General features: G+C 46.7%; 1 protein-coding gene across 1 annotated transcript in view; it reads left to right on the top strand.

The window, feature by feature from the left end:
- Positions 1 to 24,228: 24,228 nt before the first annotated feature.
- Positions 24,229 to 26,732, top strand: part of LOC129627863 (guanylate cyclase D-like) — a 43,844-nt gene continuing 41,340 nt past the window's right edge. The window contains 2 exon segments of the mRNA XM_055547327.1: positions 24,229 to 24,251; positions 24,777 to 25,537. Of these exon segments, the coding sequence (XP_055403302.1) occupies positions 24,229 to 24,251; positions 24,777 to 25,537 (784 nt within the window).

Here is a 26,732-nt window from a genome sequence, read left to right as displayed (position 1 = left end):
CACCAGTGTACTCCTAGGGTGCCTTCTTTGGAGTCCCTGCAAAAGCAGATCCTGATATAAGAACTTGGGTACACATAGTTTTTGGAATATGGTTGTTACTGCTGTTGTTGTTGTTTTTCAGTCGTTAAGTCATATCCGACTGTTTGCAACTCCATGGACTGGAGCACTCCGGGCTCTTCTGTCCTCCACTATCTCCTGGAATTTGCTCAAATTCATGTCTGTTGAGTTGGTGATGCTATCTAACCATCTCATCCTCTACCGCCCCCTTCTCCTCCTGCCTTCAATCTTTCCCAGCATCAGGGTCTTTTCCAATGAGTCAGCTCTTCAAATCAAGTGGCCAAAGAATTGGAGCTTCAGCTTCAGCATCAGTCCTTCCAATGATTATTCAGGTTTAACTTCCTTTAGGATTGACTGGTTTGATCTCCTTGCAGTCCAAGGGACTCGTATCTTCTCTAGCAGCACAATTTGAAAGCATCAGTTCTTCTGTGCTCAGCCTTTTTTATGGTCCAACTCTCATATCCATACACGACTATGCGAAAAAATCATAGCTTTGACTTCAAGGACCTTTGTCGGCAAAGTGATGTCTCTGCATTTTAATACAATGTCTAGGTTTGTCATAGCTTATCTTCCAGGGAGCAAGCCGCTTTTAATTGTGTGGCTGCAGTGCTTTTGGAGGGTGATCCTAGGAGTAAATTAGGCAGTGGGGAAGTGAGGAGAAAAATCAATAAAACTCAGTCTCCTTGGGGCCCTTGAGGTGTCTGTAAGGCAGAGCAGGCTCTTGGGAATGTCTTTTTCCTGGGCAGAAAATAGAGGATGTCTCTTGGAGTGGGAAGCTGTCAGCAGGTATGGGAATGGTGTCCTGTGGTATCCCACTCTAGAACTTGGGGGGTGGACCAAGGGATCCAGGGCCAGACATCACAGCAACTGAGACACTGGTCTTTGGCCTCAGCCTGTCTTTCTCTGGCTTATCTATAGCCACAGGGGTCTTTCTGAAACACAGAGTCCCAGGATGAAGTGTATGAGAATGAGGAAGCAGGCAGAGGGGTGCTGGGACAGACTAGCTCCCACAATGGGGCTCGTTCAGGGGCTGCAGCTTGCTTCACGGGCTGCCTTGTGTCTAAGTTCAGTTCAAGTTGAGCTGGACTGAGCTGAGCTGGACTAAGCAAGCCTCAAGACACCAGATTTCTTTTGGTTCAGGTTAAATTGTAAAGACTGAGTCCTTAGCATGAGATGAGAGGGGGAGGTGGCTCAGGAGGCCCAGGCAAGAACCCTGGGAATCCACACTTGCCATGGACAATCCACATGAAGATAATTGAGAGCTTACCCTGTGCATTTTGACCAAGGCATGAAAAGTACACAGATGCATTTAAATCAGCACTGATAATAATTAATATTCTCATATATGAGGATAAATTTATCTGTTGCTCTTACTTGAAAAAAAAGTATGGCACTACTGGAATATTGCCAGTGCTGGAAAATGAAAGACTCATGTGTATCATGAGATCAACTGAGAAAACAGCTGTCTGGAAGCCGAGGACTTTCCCCAAAGCCTGGTGACTGCCCTCACTCACAGGAATCTCAGAGCCTGGGGGCTCGCTTCCCAATCTGGCTGGTAAAGCAAGCTGAGTAGCTGGCAGCCAGAGCAGACCCCTCTGGGTCCTCTTTAAGGAACAAATTTCATCATGTGTTGATTAAATAATTAGTTCAGCGGCCATTTCCTGATACCTGTTTGTGCCAGGCCCTGGGACTCAGAGGTGGTTCAGACATGATTTCTGGTGATTTCTATTTTCTGCCCAGGAAAAAGGCTTTCCCAGGAGCCTGCTCTGCCTTATGGACACCTCAGGGGCCCCAGGGAGACTGAGCTTTATTAATTTTTCTCCTCACTTTGCCTACTGCCTGATTTATTCCTAGGATCACCCTCCAAAAGCACTGCATCCACACAATTAAAAGAGGCTTGCTCCTTGGAAGGAAAGCTATGACAAACTTAGACAGTGAGTTAAAATGCAGAGGCTCACAGGGGTAGCTGAGATAGGAGACAGAATTCCATACTGTGACGGAGGGAAGTGTGGAAAGCCCCAGCTTTTTGAGTCACTGGGGAGACACTCTGCAAGGGTGATATGTGAGATGGGTCTTGATGAATGAGTAGAAGTTTTCTGGGTAGGAAATATGCTGGGGTCAGAGCAAGAGGCCGTTCCTTCAACTCCATTTATGGAGAATCTGCTCTATATTTTAGGCCTCCTGCTAGTTATTGTATGCGTGAAAACAACAAAGAGAGGAAACTTGGTGTTAAGGCAGCTGAGGCCAGGAGAGGCCACTTGACATGTTCAGAGTCACACAGCACATCAAGGGTAGAGAGAAGACTGAACTCGCTAAGTCCCAACCTCTTCCACCCTTACTGGACATGACTCCAGAGGACAGTGCCAGGCCGTAGTGGGGACATGTTCTCATGTGTGCATACTCCAAATCATCCATCTCACCTGGGTGGAGGTTGGATATGCCTTTGACTTTTGTTTTCTGTGCTTCTCTCCACCTCTCAAGTTGGAGACTGTGAAAGTATACACCCACAGTAAGGCTCAGGCCTGGGGCTGCTGGGGGAGGGTCTTGCTGGGACAGCTGGAGAAACGAAGCCCAGGCAAACATCAGCATCAGGTATGGCGAAGGCAGGGGTCTGAAGCAAAAAGCAACAATGTGTCACCTGCAAAGTACAGGTGGGGAGTAGGGGAGGAGGCCAGAAGCAGGGGATGGAGCTCAACATATACTGTGTTTCTATGACCTAGACCTGGAAATCAACACATCTGCACTTTGACTGTGCCCTATTGGTCAAGGCAGTTACAAACACCTGTCAGATCCAAGGGCAGAGGACGTGGACTCTGCTTCTTGATGATAGGAGACATCATTGCAGTCATCTTTGGAAAATAAAATTTGCCACACCCACTTTGCACTCATGTTTTCACTTTCTTTTTTCCTTTTTTTCACTTTCTTTATGGTATCTTTTGAGGAGCAGAAGTTCTAAATTCCACAGCAATAAAATTTATTGCACTTTTCCATGTATGTTTGCATTTTTAACATCTTATTTAAAAAGTCCTTCTCTTAGGTTCATAAAGCAATGTTCCTATATGTTTTCCAAAAAATTTAACGGAAAAGTTGGCACTCAAATTTAGGTTCTGAATGCATCTGGAATTCGTTTCGGTGTATGGTGTGAGGTGCAGCTCACGCTGCCTTTTTCGCAGAAGGTTAACCGGCAGTGTCCACCACTGTGTGAACGGTCCTTTCTTTCTCTGCAACGCAGCTGTCATAGCTCAAGTTTCTGTGTTTTCAAGGACCTGTTTCTGGGGTCTCTATTCTGTTTCATTGCTCTAGCTGTTTACCACCTGTGTCAACACCCACACTTTCTTAATTTCTATGGTTTAATGATGTCTTAATAACCAGTAGAGCAGGCTCCTCATTTGATTTTATTTTGCCCGGGAGGGGGGTGGTGGAGTATTTTGGCTTTTTTGCTTACCTATTAAAAAAACACAATGAAATCAACTTGCAAAATTCTCCGAAAGGTCTGCTGGAATTTTGATAGGAATGATATGAAATCTATGAATTAATTTGGAGATAATTGACACTGATAATTAATGATGAGTTTTCATCCATGATTCTTCACTATCCCTCACGTTTAAAAAGTCTTTTAAAATGTTTTTCAACAAAATTTTTCAATAAAATATTTTTTGACAAAAGAGCTTGATGTCTTCTGTTAAATTTATTTCAAGGTACACATAAAATTTTGTTTTGTTGTTTATAAATGCATCTTTTAGAAAAATTACATTTTTGAGTTTTATGTTGCCAGTATATAAAACTGCAGTCGCTTGTAATGTATTTATCTTATATTCTCCCATTTGCTAAACTATATTAATTATGTTTCAGGATTGTTTGTAGATTCCATGTAGAAAATAATATCATCAGTAAACAATGAGAATTTTGTTTTTTCCCTCCTCTCTTTCTTTTTTTGGCTGCACCACACAGCTTGTGGGATCTTAGTTCCCCAACCAGGGATGGAACCAGAGCCCTCAGCAGCGAGAGTGCGGAGTCCTAACTACCGAACCACCAGGGAATTCCCTACTTTCTTCCTTTCATAACTTTACACTTCTCTTCTCTTTATTGTATTGCCTTGCCTCAGGGCTCCAGAACTGGATTCAGTAGAAATTGTGACAGCAGGAATCCCTGTTCTGTTCCTAATTTTAAAGAGGATGTTTTAAAAAACAATTCACTGCTGACTATAATATTTGCTTGTGTGGGTTGTATAGGTATTATTTATTAGCTTTAGGAGGTTTTTTGTCTGTTCTGAGTCAGCTTTAAGTTTTTTTTAAAACTATGAACAAACATTGACTTTTACTTAATCCTTTTTCTTTAAGTCTACCTAATGAAAATATGGCTTTTCTCCTTTAATCTGCTATTTATTGCTCAATATTAGTTAAGATTTAACTGTAAATGACAGAAACCCCCAAATAATAACATCTTAAACATAAGAGAAGTTCATGTCTTTCTCATATACTAATCTGGAGTAGCTAATCCAGGGGTAGTTTGGCCACCTGCTCTGGGAAGTCCTCAATGGCCCAGGCTGCATCACCTCTTAAAGGCCTCTCCTGTCTCTTAGGGAGTAGAGGACCCACCAGGTAGGGGCATGGGGTCGGACAGTTGGCTTTCAAGAAAGGTCCTGGAGTCTGTTGCCTTAGATTAAGCTTGTATTTTTTATTTGGGATTTTTACATACATGTTTGTATATTCTATAAGCTTACAATTTTCCTTTATCACATCAACTTTGATTTTGGTATGGAAGTATGAATTTATTCGGGGTTATTTATTCCTTGAAAATTTGGCATTGTTCATATGAAAAACTCTTTATTTGGGAGTTTCATTGTAGGAAGATTTAAAAAAAACTCTTAATCTCACATTTACAGGAAAGTTGATAGTACCCATAATTTATTTTCTCCTGAAAGAATATTTTCATGTTTCCTATAAATAAGGACATTTTTCTACATAACCACTATAAGACCATCAAAATCAGGAAATGAACATGTATGCATTACTGTACTCCTTAGACCCGATTCATCTTTCTCTAATTGTCCCAGTAATGTCTTTATTTTTTATATTTAACTTTTATTTATTTATGTGTTTTTGGCTGTGTAGGATCTTGGTTGCTGCACTCGGGCTTTCTCTAGCTTCAGGATCAGGGGTGACTCGGGTTGCCGTGCGCTGGCCTCTTGTCGTGGTGGCTTCTCTTGTTATGGTGCACAGGCTCTAGGGCACAAGGGCTCTAGTTGCAGCGTGTGGGCTTAGTTGCCCCTGCCCCCTCCCTCTCCAGCATGTGGAATCCTCCGGACCAGGGGCTGAATCTGTGTCCCCTGCATCGGCAGGCGGATTCTTAACCACTGGACAATAAGGTAAGTCCTAATGGTACCAATCATGTCCTTTAGAGCCAAAGGATCCAGTTCCAACTCCTGTGTTGTGCCGTGCCTCTTTGTCTCCTTCAGGCTTAAATGGACCCCCAGCTCTTCCTTGACTTTCATGATCTTGATATTCAAAGAATTACAGGCCAGTTATTCCTAGGATGAATGCCCTTCAACTTGGGTTCATCTGATGCTCCCTCGTGGTTAGCATTTTGAACAGGAGCATCACAGAAGTGACGCTGCGTTCTTCGCAGTGCCTTCCATCAGGTGGATTTCATTTGCTCCATTACCGGTGATGTTCACTTTGATCACTCTGATGGTGCTTGCCAAGTTTCTCCACAGGAAAATTGCTGCAGAAAATGACCCCTTCTCCATTTGTGATGAAAAAGTATTTTGTGGGGAAGTATTGTGAAACTATATCAGTATCCCATGGACATCAAATTCTCTCTCCCTCTGCTCCTTTCCCTCCCTCCCTGACTAGACTTCTGGTTTCTCATTTTATTCAACGAATTATAATCTGTTATTCTTATGACTTATTTTGACACGCAGAGTATTCCAGATTTGACCAGTGACTTCTGTGTCCTTTTGATATATCCCCATCATTCTTTGAGCACATCCCTACTTTCCAGAATAACAAGCTGTTCTGGGCTCATCTTGTTCTTTCCTTGTCCCAGGCTTGGAATTAGCCTTTTCTACAGGGAGACCTGGTTCCGTTTAGAAGCTAAGTGTTAAGGATGTTCTCATTGCTATTGAAATGTTACTGCTCCCATCTCCTCTCAGTGGAGAGAGCTAGAGAGCATTATCTATCCGGAAAACCATGCGTTCATCTCACTACCTCAAATTCCGCTACAATACCACACAGAAAATTCTATTTTTCTCTTTCCATATTTGTAACTCCCTCATCCCACAGTGAGAAAACTGACTTTCATTATGCTGAATATATTTACTTAGTTGATCATATATAACCAGTCTCTCATCACAGGCGCTGCCCTGCTCCTTCATGTGGGTAACTTCCTAACCCTTTCTGTCCTATAATACCCTATGCTAGGCCAGCCCCCATGTGGGCTCCAGGCCTGGCAAAGGGGAAGTAAAGGTCAACACGTGTTTGGCTGACCCATTCAATGGTCAGCCCTTAACACTGACCAATAAATTCAAATCTTATTCTATGAAAACCTCTTTTAACTTTGAATTGTCACTGAAAAGGAAATCATTTGCTGTTGTAACTGGGAAGATAATTTAAAAAATAATGTCAAGTAAGGGAAAGACTGAGGGAAGAAGGAGAAGAGGGCGTGCCAGAGGCTGAGATGGAGGGATGGCATCACCAATGCAATGGACATGAACTTGGGCAAACTTTGGGAGATTGTGAGGGACAGGGAGGCCTGCTGTGCTGCAGTCCATGGGGCTGCGAAGAGTCTGACACGACTGGGTGACTGAACAACAGCAACGAGGAAAACGCATGGTTAAAAATTCTCAGAGAGTTCTTGTACCCTCAGAATTCATTGCTGGACTACGGATTTGAGACCATTTTTCTAAAATGTGTGTTATACTTCTGCAGCTTTGTAAGCAGCGTTCACTAGTGTGGTTACACAATCATGAGAACTATGGTTCACTGTTAAGCACCCTCAGTGTTACTGGTCTTACACTCCTGCTCTGCCTGGTCCCTGGCTGAGAAAAGGTGACCTCTGGTATCTATTGTTCACGATTATTCCATGTCCTCCTCGGCTGTCAGCTGATGGTCCGTAGGCCTGCCCATGTGCCCACCTGCAGGGCGCTTCCTTCAGATTTATTGGTTTAATCTGAAGAGGTCTGAGGAGCCAAGTCACTGGGCTAGATGGGAGTGTGTGGACGTGGATTCACCGTGTTAGTGTTTGTTCAGCCACACCACTCCCACCACATCTATCTGCCTTCAGCTGCGACCTGGATCGGGTAGGAAGGCCTTCGGTCTGTGGGCCCATGCCAGCCCCCCAGCTGAAGGAGAGGCCACGTATTCACTGCTTTGGGTGCCCAGGTCTCCCCAGGCACCACACCCTCTCCCCTTCTCTTCTTGATCCTCTCTCTTTGGGGCTTTCTGAGGGGCTCTCAGCTTTTCTTTAGGTGTCTTTCCCTTTTCACTATCTCTGTCACCTATATATTTGAAACCTGATTCTGCCACTGATGTGCTGGCCCTCCGTTTTCTCATCTGGAAAATAGGGTTGAGGGTTAAGTGTGGTAGGTCTTAAGATTCTCCCAGCTCTCCCCCTCCTTACCCTATCTCTGGCACACACTGTTTCATTTGCCACCACTCTTTGCTCCTTGTTTACTTATCACAACTATTTCCCTATTCGCCTCTGATTCTCTTAGTTTATCTGCTTCCTCTTTCTGTGACTTTATTTCCATCTCTGAACATCTACTTCCTACCTTAATTTTTCTGTCTTGAATTTCTTTGTTTCTTTCTCCCTCTCTCCCTTTCTCTGTTTCTATTGCTTCCAACGCTGCGGTCTCCATTCCCTCTCGCCCTTCCCCCTGGCTTTCTACCTCTCTCCTGTCCATGACAACTTTGTTCTGAACTGTTTCTCCTTTTTACCCCATTGCTGCTTGATCACCGCTCCATAACTCCCTGCCCAGCATTGTTTTCTCAGCCTATCCCTGTACCAGTGTTTCTGGGTCCACCTCCCCTCCTATCTCCTCCCAGAATCCCTTTTCCCATTCACGCCCTGGCCTGGGGCTGGGACCCCAAGCTGATGCCACGAGGTCCCTACTGGAGCCAGGCTCCTCCCTGTAATGGAAGTAGCAGCTGTGAGGCTGGCTCCAGGAGGCACAATGGGTCCAGTTGGCTGCCTCTGTTTGAAGGGAGGCTCCCAAAGTCAGGCATAGCCCTCAGATGGGGTGTCAGGTCCTGCCACAGCCCAAACCTCGAGAGTAGGCATCAGCTGCACAAGCAATCCCATCTCATGTTTATACAAGTGCGTGCACATGTGTGCACACTCACACTCACTCACACACACACACACACACACCTGGGGCATAAGCACAGGCAGTCATCTCTCACTGAGCAGGCATTCAGGTTTGCCTGAAGAGTGTCCCTCTCCTTGGAGTCTACTCTTGATAGGGATAGAGTTGGATAATCAATAGCTCAGAAACCCAATTTAGGGGACTGTAAATGGAGAGGGAACTTTAGTGGGCATTGGGAGACCACAGTAAGTTAAAGATCACTCGAGAAAGCAGGTTTGCTTAACCACAAAACCAAGTGGGCTTGCTTAGCAACAAAACCATGCAGCAGAAGTAGAAGACATGCCTCAAAACAATAAAATAATGGTGGTGTGAGACCCACATCCTGCCCAGTGAGCTCAGTAAGTTAATGACCCCAGGACGTGCTCTCTGCACACATAAAAAACAGTAATTTATGGAAAGGTGAAATTTTAAAGACTTTCATTGTACTGAGACCTAAAGTAATTTTTCCATAGTGCCATGATAGTCCCGACAAGGAACTGATGATGGAAATGTGATGTTTACTCAAAAATGAGGAAGAAGGTGGTCTTTCCCCCCTCCCCACTTTTCCTTTGATTATAAAACTGTAGCCCATAAGTTCTCAGGGTGTGGTACCCACTTGTCTGCCTATTTGTAAGCCTCACAAGCATCTTATTCTAATCAATCACTTCTTATCTATCACTTTGCCTGTTGTTGAATTCTTATCAGAAAGGACAAGAGCTCCTCGGAGCCCCCGAAACACCTCCTAGCAGTTTCACTCTGGCCTTATTTGCAAGTTTTCAGCCCTTGGAATGTTCCCCATAGAGACACAGATCAAGGATCTGTAGGGAGAGAGAGTTCTGACCCATCCAGGGGTTAGGATCTGGCTTCCATCCTATCAGACCCACGGGTTCTGCACCTTGCAGTCTGGCCCCATGCTTTCCAGAACCCTTACCTAACAGACATTTGCTGGACACCTCCCACCGCCCAACCCTTGCTAGGCACACCGGTCACCCCACACAAGCCTCACAGCAACCTTGGGGGGCAGGCACAATTGTCCTTCATCCCATAGATGGGGAGACTGGTTCCCAAGATCGCAGGTCAGTTCAGAGGCAGAGTTTTAAGCCCAGCGTGAGTCTGACCTATCTACAGTGTCTTCCACGCACTGTAAGAACCTGATGATGAAAATTTGACAGTGGGAGGAGGAGCTGAGAGATCCTGCTGGAGCAGACCCCTGGCAGCTGGTTCCAGCTCTGGAAAAGGCACAACAGTTTCAGATCTTCTATCCCAGGAGGTGTCATGTTATAGCCAGATTTCTGACCAGAGGCTTGAGGTCTGCATTTTTGTGGGGAGGGCGCATGGCAGAAAGAGTTGAGGGGCAGGCCATATTGATAGTACAATTTTAAAGGAAGCAAGACGTCCCCACAGGGTGGCCTCAGATGTCAGAGTCGGAAGTGGCAGGCTGCCTGTTTGGAGGTGCTGGCTGGTGGTCTGGTAGGACAGGGAGGGGCCGCCTCCTCCCGACTCACTGCCAGGACCCTTGGCATGGAGGCAGCCTCCATGGCCTGGAGTCAGCCCTGTGCATTCAGCCCCACTCCCAGAATGTGGCTAGCTCTGCAGACACTGCACCCGGCTGGCCCTGTCTGGGGTCTTGGGGCCATGCAGAAGACTTTGACAGCACTTCAGACGGCAAACTCTCAGGGTGCTTGCTGCCAGGGCATCTGACAAGCATGGCTCAGTTTTTCATCAGGCTGCTGCTCATGTTTTCTGGCTTCTCCCATCTACTCTTTGCTATTTGCTGTTGGCTCTTCACCGGTTGACACCTCTGTGCCAACCCGCCCTCTGTTGCCTCTGTCCTGCTCAAGCATTTTGCTGGAGATTGGGATCAACCTGCACATGTGCGACAAAGGGAGGGGCTGAGATTCACCAGACCATGGGATCCATACCAGAGAGGGTTGTTTCCACCTCCTTTTGTGCCTCCACTTGTTACCAAACACAAGTTTGTGTGGCACCCCACTCCAGTACTCTTGCCTGGAAAATCCCATGGACGGAGGAGTCTGGAAGGCTGCAGTCCATGGGGTCGCTGAGGGTCAGACATGACTGAGCAACTTGACTTTCACTTTTCACTTTCATGCATTGGAGAAGGAAATGGCAACCCACTCCAGGGTTCTTGCCTGGAGAATCCCAGGGATGGGGGAGCCTGGTGGGCTGCCGTCCATTGGGTCACACAGAGTCGGACACGACTGAAGCGACTTAGGAGCAGCAGCAGCATGCAAGGAGAACCGCTGGGTCACACCCCCGAGACCCTGAACTCCTTGAAAGGTTTCAGCAAAGCACTTTTAAAGGCAAGGTGAGGGAGGGGCTTGGTTGGTTGTTGCAAACGTCTTGGTGCCAGAATTCTTTGTTCTCAGCTCTCCGTGTAGGTCAGGTCATGATGTTCCTGTAAACCACAACAAGACAAATGTTATTCTCTGCACTACAACTTTCTGTTTGTACAAGAATGGGAAAGTGTTTTACCTTTAAAGGTCAGAGCCTTGAGAATGGGCTGTCCTGCTTATTTCAGGCTGTATTCATTTGAAGCAAGAGCAATGGAATACAAGGTTCAAGTCAAAGAAACAGATCTAATATGGAGTCAGATTTGTTCTTCCCTATGACACACCCTTCGCATGCATGCATGCTCAGTTGCTTCAGTCATCTCTGACTCTGTGGGACCCCATGGACTGTGGCCCACCAGTCTCCTCTGCCCATGGGATTCTCTAGGCAAGAATAATAGAGTGGGTTGCTGTACCCATCTCCACACACACCCTCCACTAGGTTGCAAACCTCTGCCTCCCCCACTAGGTTACAGCAAAGGCCCTGACTTAGTAGCCTAGATCCCCCTGGTACCAAGGACAGAGCTGACATAGAGTAGGGGCTCAGGAAAAGTTGAAGTCACAGATAGATGAAGGGTTGAATCTGAACAAGATGGATTCATGAATGGGAGGAGCTTTATCAAGGACAAATGCAAAGATCCTGCACGAGCCAGGACGAGGAGTGGGGCCCTGAGCTGCTGGTGGAAGAGGCAGACCCTCAGGTGGCAGAGCCTGTCACTCATCCTGGGAGCAGCTATGGAGGCTGCAGAAGTGGGTTTAGACCAGGGTGGGTATTGACAGCTTACAGTGAAAGATGTTGGATTCGTGATCTCCAAAGAAGATTTAGCTTCGGGACTAGGGAGCAGTCTTGATCACTCAAGAGCTTTTGTGTAGCAGAGTTTTATTAAAGTAAAATAGGACAGAGAAAGTTTCTGACATAGACATCAGAAGGGGGATGGAGTGTGCCCCCCTTGCTAGTCTTAGCAAGGACTTTATATACTTTTTTCAATTGGTTATTATAGTAAATCGAAAGAATGTCTCAAGGTTGTAAAGGTCTTACCAAACCCACTCCCACAATTTACATTTTAAGATAACGGGATTAGAATTAACAATAGAAAGATTTACCAGACTCACTCCCACAGTTTGCATTTTAAGATGATCAGATCAGATCAGATCAGTCGCTCAGTCGTGTCCGACTCTTTGCGACCCCATGAATCGCAGCACGCCAGGCCTCCCTGTCCATCACCAACTCCTGGAGTTCACTGAAAATCACGTTCATCGAGTCAGTGATGCCATCCAGCCATATCATCCTCTGTCGTCCCTTTCTCCTCTTGCCCCCAATCCCTCCCAGCATCAGAGTCTTTTCCAATGAGTCAACTCTTCGCATAAGGTGGCCAAAGTACTGGAGTTTCAGCTTTAGCATCATTCCTTCCAAAGACATCCCAGGGCTGATCTCCTTCAGGATGGACTGGTTGGATCTCCTTGCAGTCCAAGGGACTCTCAAGAGTCTTCTCCAACACCACAGGTTACAAAGAGTCTGATACGACTGTATTGTAGTCTGATACGACTGTATTGCTTTAAGACCCAGGATTGAATCTGGGTCTCCTGCACTGCAGGCACATTCTTTACTCTCTGAGCCACCAGGGAAGCCCAAGGTCCTTAAAGATCATGTTTGTTTCCCATTTTGTACTTGCTGGGTGGCCCTGAGTAAGTGAAACAACCATTCTGGGCAATGAACACATTCTCTCAAAAGCATCAATTCTTCGGCGCTCAGCCTTCTTCACAGTCCAACTCTCACATCCATACATGACCATAGGAAAAACCATAGCCTTGACTACACGAACCTTTGTTGGCAAAGTAATGTCTCTGCTTTTGAATATGCTATCTAGGTTGGTCATAATCTTCCTTCCAAGGAGTAAGCGTCTTTTAATTTCATGGCTGCAGTCACCATCTGCAGTGATTTGGGAGCCCAGAAAAATAAAGTCTGATACTGTTTCCATTGTTTTCCCATCTATTTCCCATGAAGTCATGGGACTGGATGCCATGATCTTTGTTTTCTGAATGTTGAGCTTTAAGCCAACTTTTTCACTCTCCACTTTCACTTTCATCAAGAGGCTTTTGAGTTCCTTTTCACTTTCTGCCATAAGGGTGGTGTCATCTGCATATCTGAGGTTATTGATATTTCTCCCGGCAGTCTTGATTCCAGCTTGTGTTTCTTCCAGTCCAGCGTTTCTCATGATGTACTCTGCATATAAGTTAAATAAACAGGGTGACAATATACAGCCTTGATGAACTCCTTTTCCTATTTGGAACCAGTCTGTTGTTCCATGTCCAGTTCTAACTGTTGCTTCCTGACCTGCATACAAATTTCTCAAGAGGCAGATCAGGTGGTCTGGTAGGATTAGTCAAAAGGGTCTTAGGAAGAAACATGTCCTCAAGCAAGATACGTTGCTATATTGACTAAGACAAAACAATGTAGAAACAAAGGTTTGTCTTTTCCTCTTCCTTAAGAATTCCAGACCCCTGTTTCCTTCTTGGGACGCCAGACTTCTTATCAACCTACCTAGGAACTGACTCTCTCAGTATGGCCCCACTCAAGTCTACACTGGCCTGCAGCATCTTGGCAGGTTCTAGATACTGCCTTACAGGAAGGAAAAGGGCAAATAAAGCACCCCCTCTTCTCCTTGGGGTCCTCGTCCAGTCTCAAGGAAGCTGCACCCTTTACAAGTCACTTTCTAAAACAGGAGCACTGCTTTAGACCTTCCTCCTCAGGATCAGGGTCAGGGGACCAGTTCATGATCAAAGACCTCTCACTCTTTTGTGCTCCATGCAGAACTCTCCACTTGCTCCAGCGAAACACAACATTGGTTTTCTGTTCATTTTTTTAAGATCTTGGCTTTCTGCAGGTTGCCGCCAGCCGACAAGCTCATTCCAGGGTAATTCAAGCCAGGCCTGGTCCCTGTGATAAATCCCTGGCAAGGATCACAAATGACAACAACACATAAAATAAATGCCTAGGGGAAAAGTCAGCCTTCTGAAACAGATGGCACATTTACACCCAGCAGCCTGAGGAGGTGCAAGTCAAGTTCCACATTAAAATGTTAATTTCCTTCATTACAGAGGTGCACCAGGAGTTCCTGGGCAGGCTGGTAAGTGGTTATTTGGTATGCCACCCCAGGTGGCAGTATGAGTTCACTTAACTCAGCCCTTGTCTCTAAGAATCTTCCTCGGCCTCAGAGCAGCTTCCGCCCTCAAGACTTCCACTCTCAACTGGAACTGTCTCCATCCCCCAGAACCACATTGATCCTGACAGAAATTTCTCTAGTCACATCAGGGTTCTTGGTGTTAGTTGCTCAGTCGTATCAGACTCTTTGTGACCACATGGACTGTAACCGGCCAGGCTCCTCTGTCCATGGGATTCTCAGGCCAAGAATACTGGAGTGGGTTGCCATGTCCTCCTCCAGGAGGTCTTCCTGACCCAGGATTGAATCTGGATCTCCTGCACTGCAAGCACATTCTTTACTCTCTGAGCCACCAGGGAAGCCCAAGGTCCTTAAAGATCATGTTTGTTTCCCATTTTGTACTTGCTGGATGGCCTTGAGTAAGTGAAACAACCATTCTGGGCAATGAACACATTCTTTGCAAGTGTTGAGGGTGTCCAGCACACTGAGCACTCTCTGCTATACCTCATTTAATCCTCATGCCAAATCTAAAAGGTACACTTATTTCCCAAGTTCACAAAAGGCAACTGGGCTCTTGTGTGTGATGTGTTCTCCCCCAGGCCCGCTATTACAGGATGTGGGTGTGAGTGTTTGTCTCTAAGCCTGTGCGCTTAGTGCCTCACCCCGAACCCCATGGTCTCTGACCTGGTCTTCTGTTCTTTCACCTGCCAGAGCTGCCAAGACATACAGACCACCACCAGGGCTGGCTACAGTCCACCCCCGCCCTGACCCCACAAGAGGCTTTTTATTGCCAGGAAGCTTTCCATTCAGTTCAGTTCAGTTGCTCAGTCGTGTCTGATTCTTTGCGACCCCATGGACTGCAGCACGCCAGGCTTCCCTGTCCTTTGCTCAAACTCATGTCCATGGAGTTGGTGATGTCATCCAACCATCTCATCCTCTGTTGTCCCCTTCTCCTCTTGCCTTCAATCTTTCCCAGCATCAGGGTCTTTTCCAATGAGTCAGTTCTTCCCATCAGGTGGCCTAAGTATTGTCTGGGCCAATTATTGGAGCCTTGGTGCCCTCTGCTGGATAAAGACTGGAAGACCAGTTCGAGTCCACACTGTTAACATCTTTTCCAAAATGGCATTTTTTTTTCATTCACCCATCCACCCATCTTCTACCCATCCACCCATCTTCCACCCATCCACCCACGCACCCACCAACAACCATCGCAGTTTCACCAATGTCTGGAAGCATCACCCTCAGCAGGTATATTAAGCTTTATGAACCTCAATTCCTTCTCTGTGAAGTTAACTTGCCCAGCTGATATTCAACTTGCATATGCTCTGTGCCAGTCTTGGCTTTGGGGCTGCAGCAATGAATCGGACTGAAGAGGCATCTACCCCTTCAAGCTTCACACTGTGAAGTTATAAAGAGGCTTAAATGAGGTGAGAATATACCACAGTGCCACCTAAGTGCCCTTTATGTCATTTCGTGTCATTGCCTATGGGAGAAATGTGAAAGGCTTTGGAGATGCTTTCTTGGGAAAAATAAAGATGAGGAAATCCTTGACATTATATTAAAAAAAAAAAGCTGCACATTCTGGGGTTGAGGGCATAGGGTCTGGAGCTTCATCACCTGGTTCTAAGTCCCAGCTCTGCCCCTTTGAGCTTTGTGACCTGCAGCAGCAAAATGGAGATAGTGATACAACACATACTTACTGTATGCCTAATAAGTGCTGGGGAGGGTCTTAAGGACCCAGAAATGAACAAGACAGGGAAGGCCTGTCCTATTTCATAGGAATATGATGATGCAATGAATCATTATATGCCAGACACCTATAATGGTCCTGAGCATAACGTGCTTGCTATTATGACTATCTCGAGTTGTTGCAAAGGCTCTGTGGATGATATTTGCCAGTATTTTGTGTTTGATGATGCCCCTTGACTGTCTCCAGTAGATAGTGAAGGACAAGGAAGCCTGGCATGCTACAGTCCAAGGGGTCACAAAGAGTCAGACAGAACTTATCTACTGAACAACTTGACTGCCTGGGTTTGATGACCACCAGAGGGGGCAGGCTTGCCCCGTTGGCAGAGAGTATAGAACAGGGAAGTGAAAGTCAGAGGGACATGAGTTTCTCAGTGCAACAGGACAGGAGATTTAGCAGCTGAGTGGCTCACAGCAGGGCAGCGGCCCAGGGAGCAGTGAGTGGCCAATAACGAGTGGAGGTGTGCAAATGTGGTTGGAGGTACGTGGAGTTCCTGTCCTGTCTGAGAAGTGGCACAGAAGCAACTTAAGTCTCCTTCTTCACTAAGAGCTTCTGTTTCTCCAATGGGCAGAGAAACATCTAGCATCCCTGGAAAGAGTCTGGACTCTGGTTGGGTTTGGCCCATGAGAAGCCCTAGCGGCAGTCAGAGAGTAAGACACGTGGGATGGTGTTTCCACTTCCCTGAATTCCTCCCTGTAGGGACACCATAGTCTGGATGTGTCCTTTCAGCTTTCAAGACAGTCAGCTGCCTTCTGGGCTCCAGAATACTCTTTTCCTCATCTCTTTGGGCCTGGGGAGACAGCAGTTCTGTTACCATTGCTCTCAAGTTGCTGCAATATTCTTTAGATACCGCTGCTCCCACCACTGAGGGTCGCTGAGGGTCGGACACAACTGAGCGACTTCACTTTCACTTTTCACTTTCACGCATTGGAGAAGGAAATGGCAACACACTCCAGTGTTCTTGCCTGGAGAATCCCAGGGACGGGGGAGCCTGGTGGGCTGCCCTCTATGGGATTGCACAGAGTCGGACACGCTTGAAGCGACTTAACAGCAGCAGCAGCAGCTCCCACCTTTAGGACATGCCTTTGTAAACAACCTCCCCAACCTTCCCACTCCCCACCCCACCTCCCAGAGTTACCGTAATTTGAATCTGCCCTCAGTTTCCTGCTGAGACTCTGTCTGGTGCCAGGAGTGGCCTTAGGAACCTGATCCTCCAAATAGGATTCTGGAATTGGGTTGGTCCGGTATTTGAGTAGGGCTTCTCTGGTGGCTCAGATGCCTAAAGCGTCTGCCCACAAGGTGTGAGACCTGGGTTCAATCCCTGGGTTGGGAAGATCCCCTGGAGAAGGAAATGGCAACCCACTCCAGTACTCTTGCCTGGAAAATTTCCATGGACTGAGGAGCCTGGTAGGCTACAGTCCATGGGGATCGCAAAGAGTCGGACCCGACTGAGAGACTTCACTTTCACTGTGTTTGAGCAACATGGGGATAATCTCCTGCTGGGGGAACCAGGATGCAAGTAATTCATGGCATCTACAGTCAGCACAGTAACTCGGTTGATCAACGGGTAGTAGCACGGGACTCAGTGCAGGTTGGAAGGCCATACTCCGGCATAGCAAATGGCTGTGGTGCTTTGCTCGGTGGCAACAGTACTGGTTATAAAGACAGTGGAGGCACTTGGCTTCTCCCTATAGCCTGCGAGAGAGAGAGAGAAAATGTATGTGTATATGTATATACACATATATATGCACACACATATACATGCAATAAATTAAAAATTATGATCATAAAATCGAAAACGTGTGTAAACAACAGAAGCTGTCCACGAGAACTTGAAGGAGTCCCTCATGTTCTGTGAGTGCTAAGAAGGTCTAACTGAGAACCACACTTGGGATCTGATGACAAAAGTTGCAAGGTTGCTGAATCTCTGCCCCAAATCTCTCATATTGAAGGAGGGACACTAATAGGGAAAGATTGGGACTCCAAGACAGCAGGTGGAGACCTGGGGAGACATAGGTGGGGCTGAGAATTTTGATCTGCTGACTCCCCTAAACCTCCTTCACCAGCAGAGGCAGCCCCTCTCTACCTAAACTCCCTCCTCTCCATGAAAGCCTTTCAGCGGTCACCCTGGGGGCAGTAAGTCTGTAAGTTAATAGCTACGCTCTGCAGAACACTCTCATCAGCTTCATTGCCTACAAGCCCATGACCAGTGCTCAGTTCCAGTATAGCCTGGAAAGTGAAAGTGAAGTTGCTCAGTCGTGTACGACTCTTTGCGACCCCATGGACTGTAGCCCACCAGGGTCCTCAGTCCATGGAATTTTCCAGGCAAGAGTACTGGAGTGGGTTGCCATTTCCTTCTCCAGGGGATCTTCCCAACCCAGGGATCGAACCCAGGTCTCCCGCACTGCAGGCAGACGCTTTACCGTCTGAGCCACCATAGGTCAATAGTATAGCCTGGAGGTGAAGTGCAAAACCTGAACTGTGAGATGATCGTCTAGATAGTGAAATACTTCTAAGATTCTGTCAGTCTGTATCAGCCAGAGCCTGCGGGAGTGGATTCCAAAGGCGTTAGACCAAGGGGAAGAATTAGGATTCGACTGGGCCACATTCACTGACATGGGTGCCCTAGCCTAGGGTAGGAATTTAATAATTTGACTTAATCACCCAGGAGTGGTTTTAATCATTTGACTAACTGAAGCCTGGAAACAATGATGGGCTCGTTGAAGGAGGCCAGAACTTCCTTGGAGTACTGTGTAGGAGAGTCTGAGGCCTCAGGAAAGTGGGCACATTGAAGTAGATCTATTATATGCAACCTGCCCACACCCCTAGGAGAAGCCAGAGGACTCTCTCTCTCTCTCTTTTTTTTTTTTTAGGAAGAAGTTGGACCTCTACCTTTAATCATACAAAAAATTAATTCAAAATGAACCATAGAACTAAATGTAATAGCTAAAGCTATCATACTTAAAACATAAGCATATTGTTTGTGATCTTGGATTAGGTGATGGTTACTCAGCTATGACACCAAAAGCAGAAGTGATAAAAGAAAAAAATCGATCAATTGATTCCATCAAAATCAAAACTTTTGGGGGAGTTTCCTGGTGGGCCAGCAGCTAGGACTTGTGCTTTCACTGGTGTGGCATGGGTTCTGTCCCTGGTCGGGGAACTAAGATCCCACATGCCAGGCGGCTTGGCCAAAAAAAATACTAAAAACCACTTTGTGCTTCAAAGGACACTGTGAAGACAGTGAGAAAACAATCCACAAAATGGGAGCAATTCATAGATCGGAAAAGGAATTTGCATCCCAAATATATTTTGAAAACTTTTACACTGATACCAAAGTCAGGCAAAGATACTACAAGAAAATTACAAATACCTTTATGAATATTGACATCATAACTCTGAACAAAATATGAGCAAACCAAGGCTTGATTTAAAAGCAAACCCTTTAAAAGTGTTATATACTATGACCAAGTGGGATTTATTCCTGGTATTAAAGAGTGGATCAACAGACAAAAATTAATCATCATGATATATCACCATAGAATTAAGGGGAAAAAAAATAAAACCAAAATCATCTCAGTTGATGCAGTAAAAGACTTTGACAAAATCCCACACCCTTTCACGATAAAAACACTTAATGCTAGAAATAGAAGGATGCTTACTATGATAAAGGCCATATATAAAAAACCCATAACTAACAGCAAACATATTCAATGGTGAAAGACTGAAAGCTTTCCCCCTAGAATTAGGAACAATACCCATTTTGCCACTTCTAGTCAATAATATCTTAGTGGTTCTAGCCAGAGTGAGTAGGCAAGAAAAAGAAATAAGACATTCAAATTAGAAAGGAAGATGTAAAATTATCTCTATTCAGAGATGATATGATCTCATATCTAGAAAAACTTAAAGATTACCCCCGCACACACAAAGTTAGAGCTAATAAATGAATTCAGCAAAGTTCCAAGACAAAATCAACAAACAAAAATAGTTGCATTTCTATATACTAGCAATGAACAAACCAGAAGGATAATTGAGAAAACAATTCCATTTACAATAGCATTAAAAAGATTAAAATACTTAGGAATAAATGTAACGCTATCAAAATCCCACTGGTGATGAAGTTTTGAAACTGTAGAGAGGTTGTGGCTGTACAACATTTTGAATGCACTAAAGTCATCTAATTGTATACGTTAAAGTGGTTACTCATGTTTTGTCTAGGCAATATCCAGCTTGCTTCTCTTTCTTGTTTCCTCCCAAGATTTTACTTTTAAAGTTTTCAGATATCAACTTGAAAGAATTTTTCAGCAAACATCTATATGCTTATCACCTAGATTCTATCTATGATCATTTTACTGTTCTATTCTTTACTATTCTTTATCACTAATCATCCATCTTTCTACTAGTCCATTTAATTTCCTAGTACATTTCAAAGAAATTTTCATCATCAGTACACTTCACTCCTAAACATTTCAGCATTGTTGTTGCTGTTTACTCGCTAAGTTGTGTCTGTCTGACTCTTTTGCGACCCCATGGACTGTAGCTCGCCAGCTCCTCTGTCCATGGGATTTCCCAGGCAAGAATACTGGAGTGGATTGCCATTTTCTTCTCCATGGAGGACACTCTTTTTACTCAAGAATTAAGGAATGCATTCACAGGACTCCCCATCCTTGAAGACCTCTATGTTGGCTGTCCTTTGTAGGCCAGAGATGGCCATGGGGCGGGGGGACAGTGGTGTGGATAACAGGAGGCCAGGTAGACGGCAGCACTTAACCGTCAGAAACAGTGATTTATGGGACACTCCCGAGAGGAGAAAAGAATGGATGGGCACCAGGGAAATCAACATCACTGAGCATCCCCCCATATACAGCCCAGAGAGGTTGTATGGGGTATCTTCAATCCTTAGCACAAGGTGTACTTAATAAAGGTCAACTTTGCCTTGGTAGGAGAAAGCAGGTGGCAAAGGAAGGGCTAAAAGTCCGTTGGATTCTGGCATCTATCTCCACATAAGTGAAAGTGAAAGTCATTCAGTTTTGTCCGACTCTTTGTGACTCCATGGACTATATAGTCTATGGAATTCTCCAGGCCAGAATACTGGAGTGGGTAGCCTTTCCCTTCTCCAGGGGATCTTCCCAACCCAGGGATCAAACCCCTGTCTCCCATACTGCAGGCAGATTCTTTACTAGCTGAGCCACAAGGGAAGCCCAAGAATACTAGAGTGGGTAGCCTATCCCTTCTCCAGGGGATCTTCCTGACCCAGGAATCGAACCTGGGTCTCCTGCCTTGCAGGTGGATTCTTTACTAACTGAGCTATGAGGGAAGCCCCAAATTATAATAGAGGTTTTTCTATCTTCTCTTTTAATGTGGACCTTATTTGGAGATTCTCAAGGACTTCTGTGATAGCTCAGTTGGTAAACAATCTCCACATAAGGCCCACATTAAAAGAGAAGATAGAAAAACCTCTATTATAATTCCTAAAGAATCCATGTGGTATGATGAGCAGAAACCTGGACCCAAAGTCAGCCCTACCACTTACTAGCTCTGTGCCCTTGGTCAAATTACTTAAACTCTCCAGGCTGTCCTTTCCTTATATATAAAGTAGGAATAATAATGATAATACCTTCTCAGTGCGTTGTGCATATAGTGCCCAGTACAGGGCTTGGCACGTGGTGGATGTTCAATAAGACCAGTTTCTGTAGGGCTTGACCATCCTTTTTCCCTCCTGGGAGCCCCAGCCAGGTGTGGAGCTGTCCGGAGTGCTGAAGACATCCTCCCTACCTCCTTGCCTCCTTCCCTGCCTCCCTCCCTCAGGTCTTCTCTCCTGCATTCCCTCCTTCCTTTCTGTGCTTGGCTCCCCAGAGCCCTAGGGTCTGAACAGATAGAATTTTCCAAGTGACTTCTTCAAGCTCCTGAGGGGGACAGGAGGGAATGAACCATATATGAGGCCCTCTCCACTGGCAGAAGTCTTGGAAAGATGACAGGAAGCAAGAGTGGTGACTGTGTGACTGTGCAGGCCAAGGTGGGAATGGAGGGGATTCGGGGTGGGGGTGGGGGTGGGGTGGTGTCCTAGGACAGAGTCTGCTTGGAGAGCTTGACATCTGAGGACCTCATTCAAGAGCCTTAGGATTGAGAGAGTCAGTTCCTAGGCAGGTTGATAGGGAGTCTAGGGGTCCCCAAGGAGAGAGGGGTCTGGAATTCTCAAGGAGGAGGAAAGGGCAAACTTTTTTTCTTTCTCCACATTCCTTAGGATTATATAACAATAATGTATCCTGCCTAAGGACAGTCTTTGGATTAAACCTTCTGTTATCTTAAAATGTTAATTATGGGAGTAGACCTGGTCTTTACAAGGATGTATCTTGCCTGAGGACAGTATTATCTTAAAATGTAAATTATGGGAGTAGGTCTGATGAGGTCTTTACAACCTCCAGATATTCTTTGGATTATATAACTTCATTGTTAACACTAGCAAGCGGGTACTCTTTCTGCCCCCTTCTGATACCTATGTCAGAAGCTTTCTCTATCTCTTTTATACTTTAATAAAACTTTATTACACAAAAGCTCCGAGCGATCAAGCCTGGTCTCTGGCCCTGGATTGAATTCTTCTCCTCCAGGGGCCAAGAATCCCAGTGTATTCACGTGATTCAACTACAACCTTTCAGGATCTGCAAAGAGACAGTGAGTCATGTCCAACAGCACAGCATGGCAGGTGGGTCTTTGGGGAAGTTTCCCTGAATGAAGGCAAGAAAGACCAGGTTGGGAGGCAGTAGGGTGACCTTTGGATACTGGGGTCTAAGAAGCCCCGGCTCTGACAGGAATCACCCACCCCTCTTCCCTGGAATATGTTGGTCACTTGTCTGTTAATGTAGCTAAAGGTAGCTTCATCTTTTTAGGTTATGGTAGTATGGAGTTTACTAGCTTCATACACTTGGCTCTTATGAGCCATACTGTCTGTGGCTAATCCTTGGTGTCCACTTCCTTGAGACTAAAACTACAAATGGTCTCCCCTAGGAGGGTGGCGCATGAACCTATTGTGTTAGAGGTGGGAGCACTGGCAGCTCACACATTCCTGGGGGATGGACTGGAGAGGGGATGCAGCCATCTTCAGAGATGAAAGCCACCTGTTTCCTGGTTTCTATTGACAACTAAAACATTGGAGATGAAGGATCTTTGGAGACCTAAATATCTAACTAAGTCTTTCCTGTACAGATGGTACAGAAAAGGATGTGAATTCTATCTCATGAGTCAGAGGTGGAGCTGGGGCTAAAGTCAGCTTCTGCCTTGGCCAGAGGCTGGCCTCACTAAGGACCTAAGCCTTCAGTGACCCCTGCAGGCCACTGGCTGCAGGATTTCCATGACACTGAGCAGGATCAGCAGGGCCAAGCGGCCAGGGGAGCCTGCTGCTGCTTTGTGGGAGGGAGAAGTCCACACCCCTTCTGTACCCGGTTCCCTGTCTGTGCACAGAGGAGTTGCTTCAGATGCTTAGATCTCTAGGATTCTTCAGCTCTGATGATCTAAGTGTTCAATAAAAGACATGATTTTTTTCTTTGACTAGGAGGTGGGAGCCTGGCTCCAGTCTCAACTCAGCCTTAACTTTTGATGAGAATTTGGGCAAGTCGCTTGAGCTTCCCTGGTGACTCAGACAGTAAAGCGTCTGCCTGCAATGCGAGAGACCCGGGTTCGATCCCTGGGTTGGGAAGATCTCCTGGAGAAGGAAATGGCAACCCACTCCAGTACTCTTGCCTGGAGAATCCCACGGATGGAGGAGCCTGGTAGGCTACAGTCCACGGGGTCGCAAAGAGTTAGACACGACTGAGTGAGTGCTTTGCCTTTGCCTTTGGTCGAGTCGCTGCCCTGCCCAGAGTCAGTCCCCCCATCCCCGCCCAAAAGGAGGATAAGTGATCTCTCCTCAGGGCCTCTAGAAGCACCAGGCAAAGCAGTGGATCACAGGTGCTTTGGGAGGTAGAGATTGATGGGAGAGGTGCCTGTCATCAGTATTGGAAGCATATGTCTATGTTCCCACCCGAAAATGATTCGCTGTTTGTGAGCCCAGGACAAGCTAGCTGCTCCAAGGGGTTCGTCCCTTGGGGCAAGCTGCTAGGAGAGAGACCACTTAGAGCATCACAGCAGAAGAGGAGGGAGTGTACAGAGGGCCCTCAGAGACTGGTAGACGAGCAGCCCTCCCTGAGTCACCAGCCTCTGAGATGGGAGAAATGTAGCATCACAAGCCAGAAGGGCTCAGAGCTGGCCACCTGGCAAACTGTCTTCTTCTACAGATGGCGAGGCTGAGGTTTTGAATGGGGCAGGGGCAGGACTGAAACTCAGGCTTTCACTCCCTTGTCCAACTCTCTCTACCCCATGGTACATTTGCCTCCCCTCAGAGATCCAACGATGGTGATATAGTGGTGGTGATAATGATAACTATTCCATTTAATAAGTGCCTACTCACCTACCTGCTCACTGCAATGACCATCCCCACTGTAGCCCCTCGAGCCACAAACACACAATGGGGATGCTACCCAGACCCAGGTGCTGCTTGTGCTGTGGGGCCCTCGGGGTCCTGCAGAGTTAAGTGCTATGGATGGTGCTGGGTTTGAGAGGTAAGAGGCAGGGGAGGTTCAGAGGGAGAACTTGGCCGGCTTTGGAGGACGAGTGAAGGAAGAAATAATAATAGGTTGAAAGAGGTAAGATTTATTGAACATATAAGTACCAGGGACGGTGCTAAGTGCCTCACCTTGCGTCATTTAATCATCACAACAACTCCACAAGGTAGGTTTCATTATCCGAATTCTACAGAAGAGAAAAATGAAGCTCAGGAACTTCAGAGATTGGCCTAGGGACACAAGGATGGGAAGCAGTGAATGGGTCTGGCTGGCTCTGACTCCGGAGTCCACACTCCAGTCTAGGACTGAGTGTGAGCATTGCAGGCTGTGAGCCAGTTCTGGGAAGGAGGTTTAGGTCCCCACATCTGGGGGTCTTTGGGCATCAAGGATCTGAATCCCTCATTTTTACCAATGAAGAGGATGAAGTTCTGGGGGCAGGAGCGATGTCTGCCTCAAAGCCATGCAGGAAACACTGGCAGAGAATGCTAGAAAGCAAGCCTTGACTTTACCCCTCTTTTCCAGGACTGTGGGAGGGCCTTATCCTGAAGATCGGTCTCGGATGCTGCTGCATGTAAAGGCCCGCCAACCCTGCCCAGGCCTGTGGGGGTCCACTCTCAGCCATCCGAGCACAGTCCCTTCCCTGCCACTTCTCTCTGTGCTGCTTTGGGGTGCTCTCCTGTGGGCTGGCTCCCTCCCTGATCTGGCCTGGAGGACAGAGACCTTCACTCTGGGGGTGCTGGGTCCCTGGGGCTGTGACTCCTTCTTTGCCCAGGCCCTCCCCAGTGTGGCTGCCCAGCTGGCTGTGGACCGAGCCAACCAGGACCCCTCACTGATGCTGGGCTCACGCCTGGCTTCCATGGTTCTTCCCATGGGCCGTGACAGCCCTAGTGCCCTGGCCACATTCCTGGCCCACAAGAACACCATGGCTGCTTTCGTGGGCCCTGTCAATCCTGGTTACTGCCCAGCTGCCGTTCTGCTGGCCCAAGGCTGGGGCAAGACCCTCTTCTTCTGGGCGTGTGGGGATGCAGGGGGAGGAGGTGAGCTGGTGCCCACCTTGCCTTTGGCTGCCCACGTGCTGCTCTCTGTCATGAGAAACTTTGGCTGGGCTCATGTGGCCATCGTGTCCTCCCACCAGAACATCTGGCTGCCTACTGCCTGGCAGGTGGCCATGACTCTCAGGACACACGGGCTGCCTGTGGGGCTGGTGACCTCTCTGGGACCCGGGGAGCAGGGGGCCATGGAGGTCCTGAAGCAGCTTTGCAGTGTGGATGGCCTGAAAATAAGTGTACGTGGGTGCCTTCCTCCTACCCTAGCCCAGACTTCACATGGCTGGTGATAGGGAGTTTTCTTGTATCAGCCACTAGGCTGAGCCCTTGACAACAGGCCCACATTTAACCTCAGAGCAGCCCTGTGAGCTATTAATAGTTCTGCTGCGGTCTGCACTTTGCAGCTCAGAAAAGGTACGTAGCAGACCCAGGTCACACAGCTGGCAAACAGCACAGCTGGATTTTGAGCTCCAGTGTATGTGTCAATTGAGGAGTGGCAGCCAAGGGCTTTCTTGGTTCTTCCTTGGTAGAGTGAAGAAAAAGAGAGTGTAGTAGGACCTGAGCCCCAGGAAGGGTGTTAGAGCGATTCTTAGTTTCTTGAAGTTAGAGTCAGAATCTTCATGGATTTGTTGATTGATGGAAGACTTCCTGCATTTATCAAGTCCCTGCTCTGCTGGGAGCAGGGTTGCCTGATGAATGGGATAGACAGTGCCTTTTCTAGGAGACGACAGAGTGATGGAGACACAGGTGTATAAGCAGGAGATTATGATAGAGGTCACAGTCACCCCAGGGAGTGGAGGCCTGGAGAACAACAGGAGTATGCGGCTGGGCAATGGGGGAATCTGAGGAGGCTTCTTGGAGGAGGTGGCATTTGGCCTGTCTTTAAGGAAGTAGCTGGGCATGGAGAGTCACGGTGAGGTGGGGTATGAGTGGCAGCCTCTGGAAGACAGAGGATGCTTAGTGTTCATCTGAACTAGAGCTTTTTCAAACTGTGGGTCATGGCCCATTTGGTCAAGAAACCAGTTTAGTGAATCAAGCCTAGCATTGCAGGAGACTTCCCTGGTGGTCCAGTGATTAAGAATTGGCTGTCCAGTGGTCCAGACTTCCCTGGTGGTCCAGTGATTAAGTGCTTCCAATGCAGGGGATGCAGGTTTGATCCCTAGTCCCACAGGCCATGTGGCATCACAAAAAAATTTAAAAAGAATTTTAAAAAATATAGTACAAAGTGAATCTAATAGAAATTAATTAAAATCTAAAAAAAAAAAAAGACAAGCATTACAAAAAAAAAAAGAGGAAGCGACTGAAATAGAAAGGGAGGGACAAGAACGGAACTGACTAGGGTAGGATAAAAGTGCTGAAGGTGAGAATGGAGGGCAGACAGCTGGGGAAAGTGTGACTCTGTGAAATTTCCAGCTTCCTGGGCCGCTCCAGT

This window comes from Bubalus kerabau, chromosome 15, assembly GCF_029407905.1.
Source record: "Bubalus kerabau isolate K-KA32 ecotype Philippines breed swamp buffalo chromosome 15, PCC_UOA_SB_1v2, whole genome shotgun sequence".
In the NCBI taxonomy this organism is placed as follows: Eukaryota; Metazoa; Chordata; class Mammalia; order Artiodactyla; family Bovidae; genus Bubalus; species Bubalus kerabau.
The sequence above is the reverse complement of the archived record's forward strand: the minus strand, read 5'-3'. Positions and strand labels throughout refer to the sequence as shown.